Raw genomic sequence first — 22341 nt, forward strand, 5'->3', positions numbered from 1 at the left:
GGAAGACTATTAAAAATATGATACAACAATGAAGGTTCCCAAGAGCACAGTGGCCTCCTTAATTCTTGTGTGGAATAAGTTTGAAACAACTGGGAGTCTTCCCAGAGCTGAACAGTTATGGAAGATCTTAGTAAGAGAGGTGACCAAGAACCCTGGTGATCACTCTGGGTGAGCTTTGTGATGATGTATTAGAAGACAGACAGACCTGTGCTGTTTCTTCTCTTTATATAGCCCAGCACAAGTTACAGATTCAGTCAGTAAGTCAGTCATTTTCCCAACCTGCAATATCCTAACTAGTGGGTCACGTGATCTGCTGGAGCCAATCCCAGCCAGCACAGGACACAAGACAGGAACAAATCCCTGGGCAGGGCGCCAGCCCACACACCAACACACCCACACACCAAGTACACACTAGGGACAATTTAGGATCACCAATGCACCTAACCTGCATGTCTTTGGACTGTGGGAGGAAACCCACGCAGACACGGGGAGAACATTCAAACTCCACACAGGGAGGAACTGGGAAGCGAACCCAGGGTCTCCTTACTACGAAGCAGCAGAGCTTCACACTGCGCCACCGTACCACCCAGCAACAAATTTCTCCTTCTATTTTGTTTTTTAAATAATGACAAAACAAAAAGAGGATTTTTTTTCTTTTGCAGAAATGAACTACTCAAGAGGATTCAGGATTGCACCCAACTGAACAAGGAATACCAAGAGACGTTCCATCGGGTAAAGGAAAAGCTGAGAGAAAGTCAGAACGAGCGACAATTTGAATTCAGGTATGCGCTCTGCTCTTGTAGAAGAGGCACTGTGGGGTCTTGTTTGTTGTTCTGTCTGCATCTCGAATCCAGTGGCCTGTGGATTTTTCCTGGGTGTTGGTAATATTTGGGTGGCAGAGTGGAAATTCGGTAGGGCTTAGGTGTTGGCCTGATTTTATCCGTCCCTCATTTTAAAAGCGTAGGGGCTTCCTTGTTATAAAAACACCCTCCGCACAAGCTATAAGCTGGGGGTGTGATACAAATATATTATAGCTTTCTCGTCCTCGTCAGTATTATGCTGCCACTTCTCTTCTCTTTAGCGTTTTGCTAAACCTGTCTGCTTGTGTCCGTGTGTCTCACTTCACCATTCCGCTAAAGTTATCTTGTCTGCTCTTAAGCCGTTCGGTTCTACTCCACATGTCCTTCCTCTCCTCTCTTGACTTCCGTGTATCTCCAGGTCCTCCCTTTTTCCTCCAATCCCGTTCCTGTATCTACCTGACACAGCCTGAGGATGGACCAATGAAGGAGCACGGTCAGGTATTAGGCTAGGCTTTATGTACCTGCGCTGTTTAGGGTAGGGTTGCCCGATTAGAAAATTAGAAATACGGGACACTCTTAAAATCTTTCTCTATATTACTATATATATAAATTTACTAGCTGATTACCCAGTGGCTTTGCTCACTGAGCACAAGGGAGAAAAATAAAATACAGTATTTATAAAATAAGTTTGTTAATTACCAATTTTATTTTTCAACAAATAAAGGGCATTTACAAAAGCATAGAAATCAATATCAACAACACTAGTAACATCATTATCATATGAGAATATGAAGTAATATATAAGAAGCACATTGTATATAAATATAAATTATTAAACAGTAAAACATTTTGATAAAAGAATTTGAACAACATATAAGAAGCGTACAAATTATTAAACAGTAAAACATTAACATTTAAGAAGTAAAGATACGAGGGCAATCCCAAAAGTAAGGTCTCCAAAGCAGTGGGGAGGTAGAGAAACTGTTTGTACGGCTGTTGGACACACTGTTGTGATTGGTGCTTCCTCCACTCTCAAACAAGCATGCGCTGCTTCGCTGGGATGCTCAGTCTTGTAGTGATGGGAAATTCGGATCATTTTACCGACTCGGACCTTTCAGTCTCGTTCAGCAAAATGAACGAATCATTTTTCGAGTCATTTCGTCCAATTCTTTTTCCGGCGCATACTGCATACTAGGTTAAGCTTATGGGGCTGTCACGTGATGAACGAACGACTCGAACCCGAAGACTCGAGAGATGAACTAATCAATTCTGTTTCCGGCTCAGACTGGGTTGGTTAAGCTTATGGGGCTGTCACGTGATGAACGAACGACTCGCAAAACCCGAAGACTCGACACAAGTGAATCAATTCCAATACGGAAACTATAGGAAGCTGCGCAAATGCGCATGCGCGACTGAACGAATCACTCCCACGAGACGATTCGTTCTTCCCGAGTCACATTAAAGATTCGTTCAAAATGAACAAAACGTTCAAGAACGACCCATCACTGCAATCTTGGCTTGGCAGCCCTTGAAACGAAACTCCCGTTGAACGCTACCGCCAAGTGCGAAGTTCGCAAAGTTATTCGATTTTTGAACGCAAAAGGCGTTAAACTGGTTGAAATTCATCGTGCATGGATGTCAAAAATGTTCGCAAGTGGTGTAGAGAGTTTACAGCCGGTCGTACATTGAGTACTACTGCAGTGCTTTCGGGTAAACTACATTTTTTGTTTGCCCGTTAGGTGCATAAATGGATACATTTTTTGGTGTACCCAACCGAGAACACACTACATATAACTGATCGTGGGAGAAGCATGGTACGCTGTTTCCGGTCATACGCACGTAGTGTATTATAATATGTTCTGTGGTCATACGTACTTTAGCGTTTTTACTTCTTTTCAATATCAATAAAATAACTCACGCACAAATAATAACAATTCGTAAAGATGATATAAAAACTGGCGTCCACAAATAAAGTGATTAGTTCCCGTTTCCGGTCATACGCACGTAGTGTATTATAATATGTTCTGTGGTCATACGTAATTTCTGTTTCAAACACGAAAATAATTTTATATATTTAGAAACATGCCCCCTACACACCCAGACCAATATATTATATAAAAGTAGAGAGATAAGTTAAAAAGATTAAGCAAGGATTTTAATGGGTTATGAGGAAAACAAAAGTAAAATCATTTTGAAAATTATTTACTGAATGTGCAATTATATACACCACAGTTTGCTTCAAAACATCTTCTGCCTTTTTTGATAAATCAAATGTCCATTCGCTGGAATATTCATCACGAAATTTACACTTAGGTTTTGGCATATCGCGAATATCGGCGGAGTTCCTTTGCAGCCTTTGTCAATTTTTGTAAAGCGTTCGACTCAGTTGATCGAGCTGCCCTTTGAGACATTCTCAGAATTTGAGGGATCCCCTCGAGGTTGCTGGATATTCTGGCCGGCCTGTCCACTGGTACTGGGAGTGCTGTGCAGAGTGGAGGCAGAACCTCTGTGTTTTTCCCCAGGTGATTCTGGGGTCCGTCAGGGGTGTGTTCTGCTCCTACTCTGTTCAATGCTTGTATGGACTTGGTGTTGGGGGGTCGTGGGGTCCAGCGGCTGTGGGGCATCTGTTGATGAAGAGAGATTCATGGATCTTGATGCTGTGATCTTCAATGGAGGCTCTGATCGGGGCGCTCGAGAGACTGAGCTTGTGAGGGTCCTGATAAAAAACCAAAGAGCCAGGCCTTTAATGACCTCTTGTGTCTGTCTGCAGAGAGAGTTTCGACCTCATCGAGAGGTTTACTTACCTCGGCAGTGACATTCATGTGACTCTTCTTATGAAGTCAGTAGACAGATTGGGAGAGCATGGGGGTCATGAGGTCACTGCAAAGGGGTGTGTGGCACTCCCGATATCTGCAAAAGGACGAAGGTCCAAATCTTTACAGTCTGGATGCTTCCTGTCTTGATATATGGTTGCGAGACATGGATGCTATCCAGTGACCTGAGATGAAGACTGGACTCCTTTGGTACTGTGTCTCTCTGGAAAATCCTTGGGTAACTTTGCTTTGACTTTGTGTTGCTCATGGAGTCCTGAGTGAGGCACATTACCTGCATTGTGAGGGAGCGTCAGTTACGGCACTATGGCCATGTGGCGCGTTTCCCCGAGGGTGATCCAGCTCATGAGATCCTTAATGTTGGGGACCCGAGTGGCTGGACCAGGCCAAGAGGTCACCCACGTAACACACCTGGCTGCGGTAGATAGAGGGTCATTTCTGGAGGGTGGGACTCGGCCGCGCGTCTGCCTGGGGGGTTGCCAACCGGGATCCTGAGTTGTTTCGTCATGTAGTGGGTGCAGTAACGTGCTGTACCAGTGCATGCTCCCCGACTTGACTTGTTTTGGCATCTTGGGATGGATGAATTAGTTTTTAAGTTAGAAAAAAAGTGGGCCGTAGCAAGTAGTAACAACACACTTGGTGGACGCTGTATGTTGCAGTGCTGATCCAGAACCGCACAGCAGCGCGGCTGGAGAGCAAAACGCTAAGATTGTCGCCGTCCTCAGCCAACCATAGCAACTAAACAAGCTGCAAACAGGCAGCAAACACGAGTTTCCTCGTTACATTTGGGTTATTTTCATCAAGAAAATCTGAGAAAAGAAAGTAGAATTACTTATAAAATTACAACTAAGTACCGTAAGAAGGTAGTAAAAATATATTTTTATTATGAAATTTGAAAATGAACTAAATACGGGATATTTGGGTGTCTCTGAAAGGTCAGTACGGGACAGGGGACAAAATTTTCAAATTTTGGACATGTCCCGTATATAAGGGACATCTGGCAACCATAGTTTAGGGTTACTATTCGCAACCACACTTATTTTACGGGATTAACTTTATTAACAAAATACATTCTGCCCTCAATCTCTTAAAGTCTACCCTGGTTACGGCAATACAAAAAAATAAAAGAAAGAATTACAACTACAGATAAATAGATTTGAAAGGCACTATGGGTAATCCTAGCTAGATGGATAGATATGAAATACACCATATTGTGCACACATCCGTGGACTTGTGTAATGAAGGGTGCTGTTTTATTGCATCCTGCCTACCTGAAGGCGTTAAACCACGTCGACTCACTCGCAACTCCATCCATCAGTTTGGAAACCCACTTACTGCATTTCAGGGTCTCAGTACACCTTTGGGGGCAGAAGGTTATTCCAGCAGCATCATATGCAAGTCAGGAGCCATCTCTAGTGGGGATGCCAGTCCATCACGGGGCACACGCACACCCACATCTTTAAGGAAGGACGTTCTTCTATTCAGGGTGTCGGCCCCCTTTGTTCTTACATTAGTCAATTTAATACAAGCTTTCGTTCTGATCATACTCAGGCAGTACTCTCTTTACTTACAGTGAAAACTACATTTTTGGGAAATTCGACACTTTCTGCAAGCGCCTGGAGAAGATTGCATACATGATTAATACCATCGAGAACCTTTCAGACCTGCAAAACGTCAAGCTGGAAGGAATCGAGAAGATCTGCATTCGATACCAGACTATTGTGACCACCACAAAGTCCAAGAACTATGACGTGCTGGACCTCCGAAAGCCAGAGGTAGAGTATGGCAAGTCTGTCTCAATGTAAGGGTGGGGGTTCTGAGCCGTCAAGCCAACCTTCTTCTCCCGGATGATGTTAATTTGTTAGAAAAATGTACGTAGAGACTGAAGACATTTTGTGCATTTGAAACTTTTTATCACTCGTAAGCTCATTCAATTCCTCATTTGTTTGGGAACGCCAAATTAGAATATTTTCAGCTTAATGTGCCCTGAAACTCTAACCTCTCTTTTTCTCTTATTTTTATTTCTTTTGAACCAGTTTGACAACGATTACACTGAATTTCAATACCAGATTCAAAGCCTGTATCAGTCGCTGCAGTCCTATGTGGATTCCTGGTTTGAGCAGCCATTAACGGTGAGTGGGTACTCCGGTTTCCTCCCACAGTCCAAAGACATGCAGGTTAGGTGCATTGGCGTTCTTAAAATTGTCCCTAGTGTGTGTTTAGTGTGTGCCCTGTGGTGGGCTTGCGCCGTGCCCGAGTACTGTATTTGTTCCTGCCTTGCATCCTGTGCTGGCTGGGATTGGCTCTAGCAGACCCCCATGACCTTGTGTTGCGATAAAGCGGGTTGAGTGACTGACATGTATGGTTTATTAAAATAAAATTAAATTAAATACAATAAAAGAGGCCTTTCCTATTATTTCTTAAACCACTTCTTTTCAACGTGGGTTTCCTTCGGGTACTCTGGTTTCCTCCCACAGTCCAAAGACATGCAGGTTAGGTGCATTGGTGTTCCGAAAATTGTCCCTAGTGTGTACTTGGTGTGTGGGTGCCCTGTGGTGGGCTGGCCCCCTGCCCGGTGTCAGAGATGACTGGGGTGGCGACGTGGCCGGGACGCCCAGGAGGAGGGCTTGCGCCTTCCCTAGACCATGTGGGGGCGACCGCCCTGGTACCTTTGGGGGCCACGGGTACAGAGCTTTGAAGCACCATCCTGTAGGGGCCTGTGGTCACCACCAGGGTGCGCCCCTATGCCTTTGGAGCCTTGGACCTCAGCACTTCCGCCACACCCGGAAGTGCTGGGGGGAAGAAGAGCAGGAACACCCGGAGTGCTTCCGGGGATGCAGCCCGCACTTCCGCCTCACTGGGGCGTGTCAGTAGAAGATTGCTGGGAAACACCTGGAGCACATCCGGGTGATTGTTAAAGGGGCCGCCTCCCTTCATTCAATAGCTGGAGTCGTGTGAGGAGAAGGTCAGAGCTCTGGTGGAGAGGGAAAGCCTGAAGAGAAGAGAAAGGCATTCGTGCTGGCCAGGACTTTGGGGGAGTATTTGGGGTTGTGGTGGTGCACTTATTGACTTGACAATAATAGAAATATGTATAATAAACGTGTTGTGGGTGATGTCAACGTGTCCGCCTGTCTGTGTCCGGGCCGGCTTCCACACCGGGTATTTGTTCCTGCCTTGCGCCCTGTGCTGGCTGGGATTGGCTCCAGCAGACCCCGTGACCCTGTGTTAGGATATAGCAGACTGGAAAATGACTGACTGACTGATTGCAGAGGTGAATAAGACCTGACATGAGATGTATGAACACTAGGGGGCAATGGAATACCAGATTTTTGTATTCCCTCCAAATAAAACAAACTGCAATGCATTGGGAAGAAGACCTGCTGAGATCTCCTTAAAGCTTCTTTTCTTGCTTAGTATTGTTTTGTTTCATTTTTCTTATTCGTATTCGTTGGCAGAAATTAAAGTTGGACTATTTTGTATTGGAAAATTGGGGTAGTGGGTAGTGCAGGTGCCACGTCAATCCAGCATCCTTGTCATGAATCCTGCTCTCAGTCATCATCTCTGTGGAGTTTGCATGTTAATAATAATAATAATTCATTTTATTTAATAGGTGCCTTTCTTAGCACTTAAGGTCACCTTACAATGAAATTAAACAACATTAGTAAAATAAAAACAAAGAGAATGATAAATTAAAAAGCAATAATTAGCAAACAAACAAAGATAACAGGCAGTAACAGTGCAAAATTCACAATTGGTATGCCAGTTTGAAACAGAAAAGTTTTGAGGGCAGTTTTAAAATGTGATATTGAATCGAGCTGACAAATATGAGAGGGAAGAGAATTCCTGAGTTGAGGAGCACCAGGAGAGACGCTCGAGCTCCCATAGCACCGAGTCTGACGTGCGGTACAGAAAGTCGAGCTGCAGAGGAGGATCTGAGTGAGCGAGAGGAGTGCCAGTCTGTTCAGAGCGGGATTTAGTATCGTATTCAGTAGTTAACACGGAGCCAGTGACGTTGAGAGAGAATCGGTGTGATGTGTTCAGTGGATTTAGAACAGCAGGTTGGTATCCTAGCAGCAGAATTGTGAAGAAGTTGTAAGCGATGGATACGTTTTTGTGGGATGTCAGATAGAATAGCATTACAGTAATCTATATGTGAGGTGACTCGGGCATTAACTGATACTTCAGTACTGTGTTGGGTAAGAACAGGATAAAGTCTAGAAATGTTTCGGAGATGGAAGAAGGCATCTGATTTTAACCTTTGTATTTTACTTTTGTTTATAATCTGTGTTTTATCTATTGTTCAGTGTCCTTCAGCATTTAGAAAGGCATCTGCAAATAAATAAAATGTATTATGATTATTATTATTAAAAAAAACTGTGGCCACCAGAATAACATGGCTGATATAATAGTGGCTGTTTTCATCTGCTGTCAAAAGGTTAAAGAGCTTCTTTGTTCTGGTCACTCGGGCAAGAAGTAACACCTCCTTCTGGACAGTCGTGTTTTTATAGACCAGGGACCGGAAAGGGGGTGGGGTTAGTTGCTTTAACTGGGTGGAGTCTCTGTACTGCAGAGGAAGAAAAAGACAAGACAGTTAGCATCAGAGCCGCCCTCTTGGTATCTCATACCTGAGAAGAACTTGGAGGGTGACACATGCATGACAGGGGGTAAGTGATAACAATCAGAACTAAAAAGATAATATAATGCAAAATAGCTGAGTAACCTTGTTTTCATTTATACTTACTTATGGTTTTTCTTGTTAAAGACTCCCAGTGTCAAATGATAATCATCAGGTAGGGCTTGAACCCGGTACCCCAGACCCATATAGCTAGTACTGTTAGAGTACAGAAATAACACCAGCGCTTTTAGCTGAAAATTGACAGCCTTATTAAGCTAAAATTGCCCTCCCTCGCTGATAAACATGGCAGTCTAAACTGGCTCTCGAGGTCTCCAGTGTCCGCACAATTTTAATTCCAATCACACTCTTTCATAGCAGGCTCTTTCAGGCATATAATTGAACCAATTGTTTAATTAGGCCCCTTGTTTCTTTAATTGGCTCATGTCAGTAGGGACAGAAATACTTTCTGGGTTTGTATTTCTGCTTAATCTGAGATGTGCAGTGACAGGTGACCTTGTGCCTCAGCAGTTAGCTCTTCTGTCTTGCAGTTTCTAGCATACTATGTGGCAGGACAACTGGCTGTGTTCTGAGAAGCTGTGTTCTTCTGTTGTATTCATAACTACAGGGATACATTCACATTAGCGGATCATGGCATCCTAGACTAGCAAAGTGGATACAAAAAGTGAATGCTTGGCCCAGAGCAGAGGGGACTGGTCAGGCGGTCTCATGGTCTGGAATCCCTACAGATTTTATTTTTTCTCCAGCCGTCTGGAGTTTTTGTTTTTCTGTCCCCTGGCCATTGAACCTTACTCTTATTCGATGTTAATGTTGATTTATTTTGTTTTATAATTATGTCTTTCATTTTTCTATTCTTTAATATGTAAAGCACTTTGAGCTACTGTTTGTATGAAAATGTGCTAAAGAAATAAATGTTGTTGTTGTTGGCAAAACGTTTCAGAGCCCTAATGAATACAGTACTCAGTTGTTTCTTTTTTCTGCCATAGATCACTAGGACATGAGACTTGCTAAATAAATATGACTTTCTGTCATCTGTCTGTCTGTCTGTGAAGTTCTGCAAGGTGGCAGCCACTTCACCGACCCTAAAAAGGATTTTCACGAGCAATGAACGACCAATCATCTATTGTATAGTGTCCTTCATATCTATCTATCTATCTATCTATCTATCTATCTATCTATCTATCTATCTATCTATCTATCTATCTATCTATCTATCTATCTATCTATATATATATCTATCTATCTATCTATCTATATATCTATCTATCTATCTATCTATCTATGGAGAAACAATCTGTTAGACTGTCTCCATCTTACATGGATGCCTAATATTGGACATTTCATGACACTCTGTTATGTTTTTGGACCAAGCGTTTCAAACCCTGGGGTTCTGAGTTGAAATCCCACTACTGACACCACTGCGTGATTATAAGCAAGTCACATCATTTTCCTTTCCTCCAATTGGGAATACAAAAGAAATGTAACAAATTGCACCTCCAGTGTTGTAAGTCACCATGCGCCAAGGTGTCAGTCAAGTAATAATTCTAACAAAGGCAGGTATGGCTGAGAGCTCCCAGTTTAGTGCTACTTCTAATAGGGCAGAAGATTCTGCCACATTACAATTTAAGAAACAAGTTAGGAGTATTTTAAAGAACTTTATTGAAAACAATTGAACAAAATGATAAACACACTAGTGGCACAGTAGCACATCCTATTTAGGATGACTCTATCGAGGACCTCTGTGGTGGGCTGGCACCCTGCCCGGGGTTTGTATCCTGCCTTGCGCACTGTGTTGGCTGGGATTGGCTCCAGCAGACCCTCCTTTCATGTCTGTCTATCTGTCTATAGCGCCTCACTGGTGTGTGTTCAGACCATAGTGTATGTGTTTCTATCTATCATATTATATAGTGCCTTTCACATCTATCTATCTGTCTGAAATGAAACAGAAGAAGTGAGTGCTGGAGCCCCGTAGCACATCTTGTTTAATTGTGGTATTGTGAAAATGAAAGCAACGCTCGCCCATGCTCATGGTTTTCAGAAGATGGTCTGTAACTGAATGCTGACTTCCGAGTGGGACTCCCTGATTGTATACCGGGGTGAGCAGAAGGGCCGTGGCTTTGTCTTCTCTCTATCTGTCTCTCTATTTCACGATTGTCTTTCAGTTTGTCTCTGTCTGTGCTTTTTCAAATTGTTTGTCTGTCTGCCAGTCCATTATGGTGCAGTTTGTTTCTATCACTCTGTCCTTCTCTGTCTTTCCTATTTATCATTTTATCTCATAATGTTTTTTACATGTTCTTGTCTGTCTCTCTTTTTTTGTATCATTTTTATTGGTTTTATAAAGTACATTGCAGTGAGTAATTCCAAGTCACTCAGACATACAATGCAATACTTTTATTCAACGCCGTTCTAACCCCTCATCTACCCATTTAATGTCCTATCTTATTTTATTGCTATCTCTGCCTTTCTTTCGTATTTATCCGACCATCTGTTTTTTTATTTATTTTTCCTTCAGACGGAGAGAATGCTTGAACTCCTTGCGAAGTTTGAAAGGATTGCCGGAGATCAGCTCGATCTAACTGAAAAATACCTCATGGTGCTGCAGCGCTACGGCCGGGATCTCGAGCTTGTTCGCAAACTGTACCAGAAGCAGAAGGACAACCCGCCGACCCCCCGCAACATCCCTCCGGTCAGTGGCTTTGAATGCTTCCTCTAATGAATGCCCTCAGCTTATTTCTTTCTTACTTTCTGTCCTGACTGACTCCACCATGCGGTCAGACATCTCTCAGTCTCATTCAGCTTCTTAAACTTTGTGTTCGGATTCCATGACCAGAAGATCCGAGTCACTCTTTGTGGTTTGTGTCGTGTATTAATTGTCTCCTGATGCTTTGTGTTTTTCTGCCTTGTGTAACTTTTTACCATATTCTCATTTGGCTTGTAAAGCACCTTTCTGATTCCTTTGGGGGGACCCTGTGGGAAACTGAGACCCCAAAGACCACCATAGGCTTTTCATTAAGGGTGCAAATCAGAACCACAGGCTCTAGAAAACTCTATGGGTGGAAGAGAAGAGAATTCATGTTCACATCTTAGAGAAGAAGTGACAGTCCGGGTTAGCTGCAGCTGCCATACTTCTTACTTCTGAGTGGCAGGCAGTATGGCGTTGTGGTTAAGGCTCTGAGGCTGTAGGTTGAAATCCCACCACTGACACCAATACAGGGACATGTGGTCAGGAGAGACAGAGTAAAAATAACTAATAATGATAACACAAAATAAATGTGTCCACTGGTCTGTGCTATAAATTTGCTTTCTGTATGATTCCAATCATTTTAATCATTTTTATAGTCAAAATTGCTAAATTGGCGCATTTCCTCTTCAAATATAATGGAGAGGCACGAGGTGCGGCAGCGACGAGTCTCAGCCTCACCACAGACTGCGCTGTCCCTCACACATGAGGTGATGCCTGTCATTGACGCGTGCCTGTCGCTGTCTCTCTGTATGTCGCCAATATAAGGTTTGCACACACGTTTATTATACACCCTGACTTGCCACAGTCTGGCTAATATCTTTAATGAATGTGTGTGACGTATTTAGTCTTGCTGATCAGACATAAAACCGCAGTGAGAAGGCACAAGCTGAGTGAGGCAGACAGTACCGTGCCACCCTGAAGGGGGCACATGTGAGCCCAACAGGTGCTCGTTGCTGCTGGTCTTCTACGCTGAGGCGCCAATAAGTTAGCGACATCAGAAAGTCAAGTGCACTGCAGCGGCCCGTTTATTTTTATTTTTTGTTCTAACTGACTGCTAAAATGGAAGATTAAGATTTTTAAAAACTAAAGGAAAATAAGGACACAAGAAGTGATGGAGATTTTCATGGAGAAGGATAGGTGCATGGACTTCATCTATACTAATAAAAGGCAAAGCCCTCACTGACTGACTGACTGACTCACTGACTGACTGACTCATCACTAATTCTCCAACTTCCCGTGTAGGTAGAAGGCTGAAATTTGGCAGGCTCATTCCTTACAGCTTACTTACAAAAGTTGGGCAGGTTTCATTTCGAAATTCTATGCATAACGGTCATAACTGGAACCTATTTTCTCCCATATACTGTAATAGACTGCAGCTCGATGGCCGTGGGAGGCGGAGTTGCGTCCCGCGTCATCACGCCTCCCACGTAATTGAGTGCCTGCCCATAAAAGGTCAATATTCGCGGGTGAAGGACTGTGCTTATGCAAACGACCTTCGATGCATGTACTCCGAGCGGCTCACGTGAACTGACTGTGAACGTAGTACGCATACAAGCATATTCATAAGTGCAGCTACTGCGGAAACAAAGCGCACGGTGGAAAAAGTCAATGTCCAGCTAAAGGAAGACAGTATAAAAAAAAAAACATGCATGCAGTGTGTGATGTCTCAGATAAGAGTAGCGATTTGGGTAGTGAACACTTCGATGAATGAAACCTGTTATCTTTACAACGGTTGGCAAACACGGAATGCAACTTGAACACAACACGTTCTCCAAATTGCCTTTTTCATAACTTCTTTAACACACTACTTCTCTGCTGCAAAGAGCGGGTATTTTGCTAGTGTATATATATATATATATATATTCTGGCAGTAGGGGGCGCTAGTGCTCCCTTGAACCCTGAGGTAGAATTCCAGACACCAGGTAAAAGTCCAATACTTTTTATTTTCTTTTCCCACAGTGCACCAAGCACCCTCCACACTACTCATATACAATAAACTCTTTTCAACACAACACTATAATCACTCTCCTCCTCGCCCAGACACTTTGCTCCTCCACCTCCCAGCACAGCTCAGTGTCTGGACTGAGGCACCGTCCTTTTATAGCCCCTGACCCGGAGGTGCTTCTGTCCCATCAGTCCATAGTTCCTAATTCCTTCTGGGTCAGGGCAATCAGTCCTTTTATTCAACCCGGGAGCACGACATTTCCTCCCGTCACGTGACCGTGACGTACTCCCGGGTCATACGGCATCACAGGGCCCATAAGCCCCCCCACAGCGACTCCTAGTGGTCCCCAAGGTATCCAGCAGGGCTGTGTATAAACACTACAAAGTCCATAAGGCCCTGCTGGACCTCGGGGCACGATCCTGCTGTCGGGAGAGCTCCTCCTGGCGGCCTGGGGGTGCGGACAGGCATGGGAAGTCGGCAGTCCTCTACAGTCCCCCTTAGCGACGACTTCTGGGGCGGAGCGTTCAGCCCCGCGAGGGACGACGCGTCATCCGGGCCTTAACTGCATTGCCCCTGTCCTCGAGCGAACCTTGGGGGGATGGTGTACCTCCTGTCTCACCGGGGACAATGGCGCCACTCGTGGCCCGTTCGCCAGCAATTGTAGCACCGACGAAGCCCTCCTGGTTGCTTCCCTCTGCGGGACCAAAAACATCTCGGGAACTCCGTCAGTGTCGTCTCCGCCCCTTCATCTGTCAAGGAGGGCATTACGGCCGCTAGGCTGCCCTCTAGCCTTCTCTCAGATATGTCAGGAGACCCACGCTTTGGTTTGGGGACCTCCTGTTTCATCTGGGGCTTGTGCTCAGCTTGAGGCTCTCTATGGAAAGAAGTAAAAGACAATCCAATATTTAAAAACTAAATTTTGACCTTAAATAAAATATTCTTTTCTTTTTGTTGTTATTCTTTTGTTGAACAGTCTGTACTAAAATTGAATTCAAAACTTTTTAAAACAAGTAAATATTTCAATTAAGGTCAAAATTGAAATCCTTTTTGTATACCACTCTATACTTTCATTTGTATTGAATGAGTTTGAATAGAAGAAGCAGAGCTGGAGGACTCCCAGGATGGGCCCGTCCATAAAAGGGGCCGAGGTCGCCGAGGTAGTTAAAAAGCTTCGAGGTGGTTGGGTCCCTGGGGTGGATGAGGTTCACCCTGGGTTCCTCAAGGCTCTGGATGTTGTGGGGCTGTCCTGGTTGACACGTCTCTGCAACATCGCATGGACGTCGGGGGCAGTGCCTCTGGACTGGTAAAGCAGGGTGGTGGTCCCTCTATTTAAGAAGGGTGACAAGAGGATGTGCTCTAACTATAGGGGGATCACACTCCTCAGCCTCCCTGGTAAGGTCTATTCAGTGGTGCTGGAGAAGAGAGTTCGGTCGATGGTTGAATCTCGGATTCAAGAGGAACAATACAGGGAACAAGCAGGATCCTGTAGGGGGCATGGGAGATTGCCCAACCAGTCCACATGTGTTTTTTGGATTTGGAAAAGGCATTCGACTGTGTCCCTAGAAGCATCCTGTGGAGTGTGCTCCAAGAGTATGGGGTACAAGGCTCGTTATTACGTACAGGTGGAGCAGGAGTTTGGTCCTCATTGTGGGTAATAAGTCGGACTCGTTTCCTGTTGAGGTTGGACTCTGCCAGGACTGCCCTTTGTCACCGATTTTGTTCATAAGTGTTATGGACAGAATTTCAAGGCGCAGCCAAGGAGCGGAGGGGGTCTGATTCGGTGACCTCAGAACCTCGTCTCTGCTATTTGCGGATGACATGGTCTTGTTGGCTTCATTACAACTATTTTCAAACAAGACTACGGTCATCGGGTGCATTCCTGCGCCATCTTGAAGAAACGTTAATTCCAAATATTGTTTTAAGGGAAGTTTTAAAGTAAAAGTGAATATAATGCATATGTATCAATTCCCATGAAAATAACAATCTCTTTAAATTGTATATCCACTTAACCAAACCGGGGGGTGGGCGAGCGAAGTGAGCAGGGGGCAGAGCCCCCTAGTTTTAATAATAAATAAGAAATAGCACTTGTTGGTACAGACAAACAAAGCAATGGTAAGGCCGCAATGCCTCCTCTAAATCGGAGCGGTCAGTCTGGGATAGAGCTCCGTCCTGCAGGGGATCAGCATCCAAATGAGACACCACCTTCTGGATTTATAGTCCTTGGACCGGAAGGGGCGGAGTCAGCTACACTCATTGGGCATCTTCTCAGAACTGTGGGCAAAAAAAAAAAAAGAGATTACACCATTAGCAACTGCACCCCCTCATGTCCTGGGGGTGGTATTGCTTCACTCGGATGAGCCCGGAAGGTGACCCTCTAACGCACATGTGTGACACTGTTCATGTCATCGTCTTGCTGCCTAGCATTTCTAAAATGCCAATACCATGTAAAGCTTTCCATAACCTTTAGCCAATTTCCTTAGCAAGGTAGTCTTTTAAGAGTCCCGACTTTTGGGTACAAAATGACTTGCATACATTTTGGAGCAAGTTTTATATATGAGGACCTTGGTAATCAATGCCGCACAGTTTATGTTTTCTCAGACATCACAACGCTCTGTTCAGTGATGTATTTATGTGTTTCTTCCAGGTTGCTGGAAAGATAATGTGGGCCAGACAGCTGTTTAGAAAGATCGATGGTCCGATGAAGATTTTAAAACACAAACCTGACATTTTGAAGGTAATTATTCCTTAAACATTGTTTTCTTTTTTCTGGCATCTTCTTTTTAAGGAACATTAGCAGAAATGTTTAAAGGTTATTGTCACTTGTACATAATACAATTAAATCCTAAGTTGTACATCTGGGTAGAATACTGACATGAAGAAAATGACACAAAAATAAAAACGCATGTGTAGATTTCAACATAAATAAATATATATATATATATATATATATATATATATATATATATATATATATATATATATATATATATATATATATACACCCATGGATACTACATTATATTAGATAAAGTTTATTAATCCAATAGGGAAATTCAAATATACATAAGTGAGCATAAAGGGCCGCCTGTGATTCCCATACATCTCTGCTTCCCAGCTCTGGAACTCACTACCATCTGAGCTTAGAAATATTGAATCATTTTCACTTTTCATATCAAAACTTGACTGATTTTTCTCTTTGACCACAATTGCTCAATCTGATTTAAATTTTTGTATTTTAGTTTTGTTTATAATCTGTGTTTTATCTATTGTTCAGTGTCCTTGAGTGTTTAGAAAGGCGCCTACAAATAAATAAAATGTAGTCTTATTAATATTATTATTATTATTATTACATCTGACATAATACGGCCAAACACAGATTTGGGCCAGAAGAAAAGATAATTTATCTGGCATGTCTAAATGAGCATTGGCATACAACAAGCGAGTCTGGTTGTGACGTGAGTGCAGAAAGGGCTTCTTTCTCATCACCCTGCCATACAGATGTACTGAATTGTAGAACGATGTACAGATACACCATCTGCAGTGAGATGTTCTTGCAGGTCTTTGGAGGTGATCTGTGGTTGTCTGTCTCCATTCTCACAATCCTGACTCTTCATATGCCGCTCCTGTATTTTTCTTGGCCTGCCAGACCCGAGTTGGTTTAACATCAACTGTGCTTGTGGCCTTCCATTTCCTGATTCCATTCCTTACAGTTGAGACTGACAGTTTAAACCTCTGAGATGGCTTTTTGTAGCCTTCCCCTAAACCAGGAGAATCAACAATCTTTGTTATCAGATCTTTTGAGAGTTGCTTTGAGGATCCCATGCTGTCTGTCACTCTTCAGAGGAAAGTCAAAGGGAAGGAAGCACAACTTGCAATTGACCACCTTAAATACCTTTGACCACTCATGATGGACACTCCTGTCTATGAAGTTCAAGGCTTCACGAGCTCATCCAGCCAAGTAATCAGCACTGAGTAGTGACAGGCATTCAAATCAGCACAGTGACAAGGGGACACACATTTGTGCACAGCCAGTTTTTCACGTTTGATTTAAATTTCATACAACTAAATACTGCATCACTAAAAATCTTTGTTCGTAAAACACCGCAGTACTCCTAAGAGATAAAAGACAAGCCACTGATATCTTTATTGTTGAAACGGAGAGTCAATTATTACACAGGCTGAGAGGGGGTCACAAACTTTTTGATATGACTGTATGTATGTATGTATGTGTGTGTGTGTGTATATAATATACAGTACATATGTGTGTGGTTATTAAACAATGAGACTGTGCTTTCATGTTGCTGTCACACATTGTTTAAAGTTTGCTTATTTTTCTTGAACATCTGAAAAATGCTTTTTTTTTTGTTTTTATGGCAATGCCTTTTGGGGTTGGTGAAGTGGATGCCACCTTTAAGAACTTGATAGACAGATAGATAAGTAAGGCACCACATAACAACTGATAGTTAGAGTGGGCTGAGAAGCTGTTCAGACCCCTTCACTTTCTATTCACTTTATTGTGTTGTAGATGTCATTTTAAGTGGTTACATTTGACATTTTTGCTCATCAATCTACACTCAGAAACCCATAATGACAAAATGTAATCCTGTTTTCAGAAACGTTTGCAAAGTTGTTCCAAATCAAAATCTGAAATCTTTATCCATTTTGATTTCACCATGTCTGTAATTTAATTATCTGTGGCAGGCAAAATAACAAGCAGCAGAGAGCAAAAATGTTTTCAATGAGTTCTTCTTCTGTGACACAAATGGAATTCAAATAACTTTTATATGAACAGCTTTATTTCTATTTTTTTTTGTCAGGTTGCAGAAATGAAGAAGATCATTCGAAACTACAACAAAGTGGCTGCCGTCTTGCTGGAGTTTGAACTCCTGTATCACCGTGGCTGGTGCCAGGCTGTGGAGCTTGGGCGCCAGGGCCTTAATGTCTCTTTACTTGTCAGGCATCATGAGACTCGGGTAAGCGACTTTTGTCAGCGCCCTTAATGACTTGTATTTCATTATTTTTTATTATTTTTGTTGTTGTTAGCTCACACTTTAACTGAACAGGATCAAGCAATGATAGGGGCTTCTTTGAATCCACTGGTAGATGACATGAGCAATAGGATGGGAACGAACGTGTGCTTTGGAGTCATTAATAACTGCATTAGCGGCACGGTGGCACAGTGGGTAGCGCTGCTGCCTCGCAGTTAGGAGACCAGGTTTCTCTTCCCGGGTCCTCCCTGCATGTATTTTGCATGTTCTCCCCGTGTCTGCGCGGGTTTCCTCCCACAGTCCAAAGACATGCAGGTTAGGTGGACTGGCAATTTTAAATTGTCCCTAGTGTGTGTGTGTGTGTGTGTGCCCTGCGATGGGCTGGCGTGTTGCCCGGAGTTTGTTTCCTGCCTTGCACCCTGTGTTGGCTGGGATTTGCTCCAACACTGTGACCCTGTAGTTAGGATATAGTGGGATGGATAATGGATGGATGGATATTTGCATTATTATTGGATTTGTTAAGCCCATTAAAATAATACCTTTTTATTTAAGAGCCAATCAGGTAACTGTTGTAGGCATTGTCACCTTTCTTAAATAATCTGCCACTTTTGTTGCTCTCCCTGGATATCATGCAGGTGGGGACGTCAAGAATGTAAAGTGATGAGGTCAAAATTTGAATTTCTTAAGGTTTGAATCTATACTAATAAAAGGCAAAGCCCTCACTCACTCACTGACTGACTGACTGACTCACTGACTCATCATTAATTCTCCAACTTCCCGTGTAGGTGGAAGGCTGGAATTTGGCAGGCTCATTCCTTACAGCTTACATACAAAAGTTAAGCAGGTTTCATTTTGAAATTCTACGCGTAATGGTCATAACTGGAACCTATTTTTCTCCATATACTGTAATGGAGTTGAGCTCGATGGCCGTGGGGGGGCGGAGTTTCGTGTGACATCATCACGCCTCCCACGTAATCACGTGAACTGACTGTCAACGCAGTATGTAGAAAACAAGGAAGAGCTCCAAAAAGCGCTGAAGAAAACATGCATTATATAATTGAGAAGGCAGCGAAACAATAAGAAGCGAGCGAGTGACATATACAACCATATTCATGAGTGCTGCTACTTCGGAAACAAAGCACGGTGTAAACCTAAACTTTAAATTAAGTTCATAGACAGGCTGCCGCTGGCGTTTGTCATGCCCACGGGTAATACGGGATACAAGTTTAATGAGAGGACGCAGGATATAAACGTGAGTTTTGATCACTTTGTAACTAAGTTAAAATTGCTGGTGAAGGGCTGTGCTTATGCAAATTCCGAGAAACTGTCTTTGTGGGGGGATTGACAGTTAAGGTGGGTGGGGGAGTCACGTCATCATCTCCCCTCCCATTCACCTCATTTCGCTCTGAGCTGAGCTCCGCAGCTAACGCACGCAGTCTTACAGAAGTGACTTTGTGACGCTGCCACCAAATACTCACAGAACAAGTTAATACACACGCTGTCTCTAGAGTTTCTCCACACTGAATCCTCCAGGCACTACTTACAAAAGGTCACATTGACAATCGTGTTACGTTATTTTTAAAATGTTTCCTTTTCTTAGCACAAGCACAGCTGAGAAGCTTCGATGCATGTGCTCCATAACGCGTAAAAAAAATAACGCATTTAATCACACTTTCAATTCCAAGCAAAGGGGAACTTCTGTCAATGCATGATTTCCTGGTACACCGATTATCTGATGCACACATCAGAGCTACAAAAATGTAACAGTCGGAAGAAAGCGCGTTGCTACGACTGATTGCAGGAAAATTTCTTTTTAAAAGACTACCGGACGGGAGCCTTGATAAAAGCGTGGTTTTGTGCACATATATATATATATATATATATATATATATATATATATATATATATATATATATATATATATATATGTGGATGTATATGTATATATACTGTATATATGTGTGTATATGTATATACTGTATATGTTTATGTGTGTGTGTGTGTATATATATATATATATATATATATATATATATATATATATATATATATATATATACGACAGCAACACTCATGACAATGACAATGTCGATCATGTTACGTTATTATTACAATGTTTCCTTTTCCTTTTCATTACTTCTTTAACACACTACTTCTCCGCTGCGAAGCGCGGGTATTTTGCTAATCTAATATATAAAGCAGAGTCTATGTGTATGTATGTATGTTTGTTTGTCCGCCATACAAATCTGCACTGCCCGTCCGATAGTCACCAAACTGGGCATGGGGCTCCTTTGTGACCAGGAGAAGGTCATGGGGTATGTTTGGCTGGCAAAAATGTTCATGGTGAACCGCAGGGCACCTTTTCACCGACACAATGTTCGGCACACATCCCCGTACTTATTATCGACAAGATGGCTGCACATTACAACAGACGTTTACCACAGCGCCATCTAGCGGCACGTTTGGTCCCTGTGTGTCGCTCTTTACCCATGTTTCTTTACTTTGCCAAGAGATGGTGGAAGTGTCCAAGTATGAGAAGGCCGACTGCTTTGATCAGGTGAAGGGGAACTGCCGTATGGATGTAAAACGTGAACAACGAAGTGTCCGTGACCGGCTCACACACCCGTGTTTCCGCACGTCACACTCACTTTCGCACTGATACTTCTGTATTTCATTCGCCGTCTGTTATATAGCAGCACCTTTGAACAGAGACTCACCTTAAAAAGACAGCATCCTTCCACCGCCATTTTTCCCAAACACAGCACCGGTTGTATGTCACTTCTCTCTGTAGTTACCATCGCCAACGTCCGTTAGAAGGCATCAGGGTTCAAAACAGATGCTCCTTACAAACAGAGCACCCTTCCCCGCCATTTTTCCCAGTTCTGTTTCAGTGCTACTCTTTCTCATTGGCTTTCTGTATTTGCGGTGCTATTTGCTTGTTTACCGACTCACAGTACGATTTCAGTGTTGCTCTTTCTGACAGACTGGTGCTATTTGTTCGCTTTATGGCATATTGTAAATAACGTGAATTCATCTCACTATGGTGCTTATTCCGTACGTAATTCCATTTAACACATTATAATTGTCCTGCTTTTTGCTAACATACCCATGCCACCGATAAAAAGATGTAGGATTGGAAGGTCCACTTCATATGCCACAAGAAAGTCTATTTCAAGGGCGTCTGAAACGCCACAGCAGACACAATCCAGAGTGGAAGAACTTGCAATAAAATGTCAATCAGAAAACTGTTTGTTCTATTTCTGTTTTGTTTCTTTCATTTGGGAAATTCACCTGTTATAGATTCCCGGGCAACGCCGGGTACTCCTGCTAGTAGATATACTGTATATGTTTGAGTCTGTGGACGTGATAACTCAAATCGAAAGAATCAAGAAACACTTCTTAGAGTAGAAAATGCTTGAAGCTGATTGATTTGGAACAAATTCACTCCAGAATAATTTTTTTCCTACTGAGATGACTACATGAAGAACAAGTGCTGTGGAGTCAGGGAGTCTTCAGACTCCCCTGCACTTTTTTAACTTTGTTACGTTTCAGCCGTGTACTAAAATCATTTCATCAAGCAACACTCAATTTCCACAGAAAAATAATTTCAAGGATTTAGGAACATAACAAAATTTGAAAACAATGAAGGAGACAAGAGACTGAGTGGAGGCAGAACCTCTACGTTTTTCCCAGTTGATTCTGGGGGTCCGTCAGGGGTGTGCTCTGCCCCTACTCTGACTGGGTGTGTTGGGAAGGGTCATGGGGTCTGGCAGCAATGAGGTATCTGTTGGTGAAGAGAGATTCACTGATCCTGACTTTGCTGACGATGCTGTGATCTTCGCTGAGTCAATGGAAACTCTGATTGGGTCTCTTAAAAAGGGGTCTGAGTGTCTGGGCTTGTGAGGGTCCTGATAAAAACCAAGATACAGGCCTTTAATGACCTCTTGGGCACGGCCATCAGCTGTGTGTCTGTCTGCGGAGAGAGTGTCAACCTCGTCACTGAGAGGTTTACTTACCTTGGCAGTGACATTCATGTCTCTGGTGACTCTTCCTATGAATGGCATGTTCTCAGTCAAATCTCCCGAATGTTCCTAATGATCTAATGTGAAATAAGACCAGGTGACACAATTACCTGCACGTTCCCAGTCGGGTGTGGACATTACATTCTAAACAATGGTCATGATATCATTAGCAGTAGCAGAAGTAGGAGTATAGTAGAAGAAGCAGTACAGGAGTGCTTTAAATCTACAATAATTACATGACCTGAGGCATGATGGGTTATCACAATGGCTTTCAATAGTATATGCAGGCCCCTTTGACCCTAGCATTTCCATTGTTTTGTCTCTTTACAATACTTTCTAATTTTGGCTTCCTTTTTACTTCCAACTTAACGGATAAAGA

At 43.0% G+C, this 22341-nt stretch overlaps 1 protein-coding gene across 1 annotated transcript in view; it reads left to right on the forward strand.

Annotated features, from left to right (window-relative positions):
• Positions 1-22341, forward strand: part of LOC120529941 (dynein heavy chain 5, axonemal-like) — a 370325-nt gene that overhangs the window by 37331 nt on the left and 310653 nt on the right. Inside the window, exons 12-17 of the mRNA XM_039754150.1 lie at positions 663-782; positions 5205-5406; positions 5668-5763; positions 10777-10950; positions 15597-15686; positions 17770-17925. Of these exons, the coding sequence (XP_039610084.1) occupies positions 663-782; positions 5205-5406; positions 5668-5763; positions 10777-10950; positions 15597-15686; positions 17770-17925 (838 nt within the window). The remainder of the gene's footprint in view (positions 1-662; positions 783-5204; positions 5407-5667; positions 5764-10776; positions 10951-15596; positions 15687-17769; positions 17926-22341) is intronic.

This window comes from Polypterus senegalus, chromosome 5 (assembly GCF_016835505.1).
Source record: "Polypterus senegalus isolate Bchr_013 chromosome 5, ASM1683550v1, whole genome shotgun sequence".
Taxonomy (NCBI): Eukaryota; Metazoa; Chordata; class Cladistia; order Polypteriformes; family Polypteridae; genus Polypterus; species Polypterus senegalus.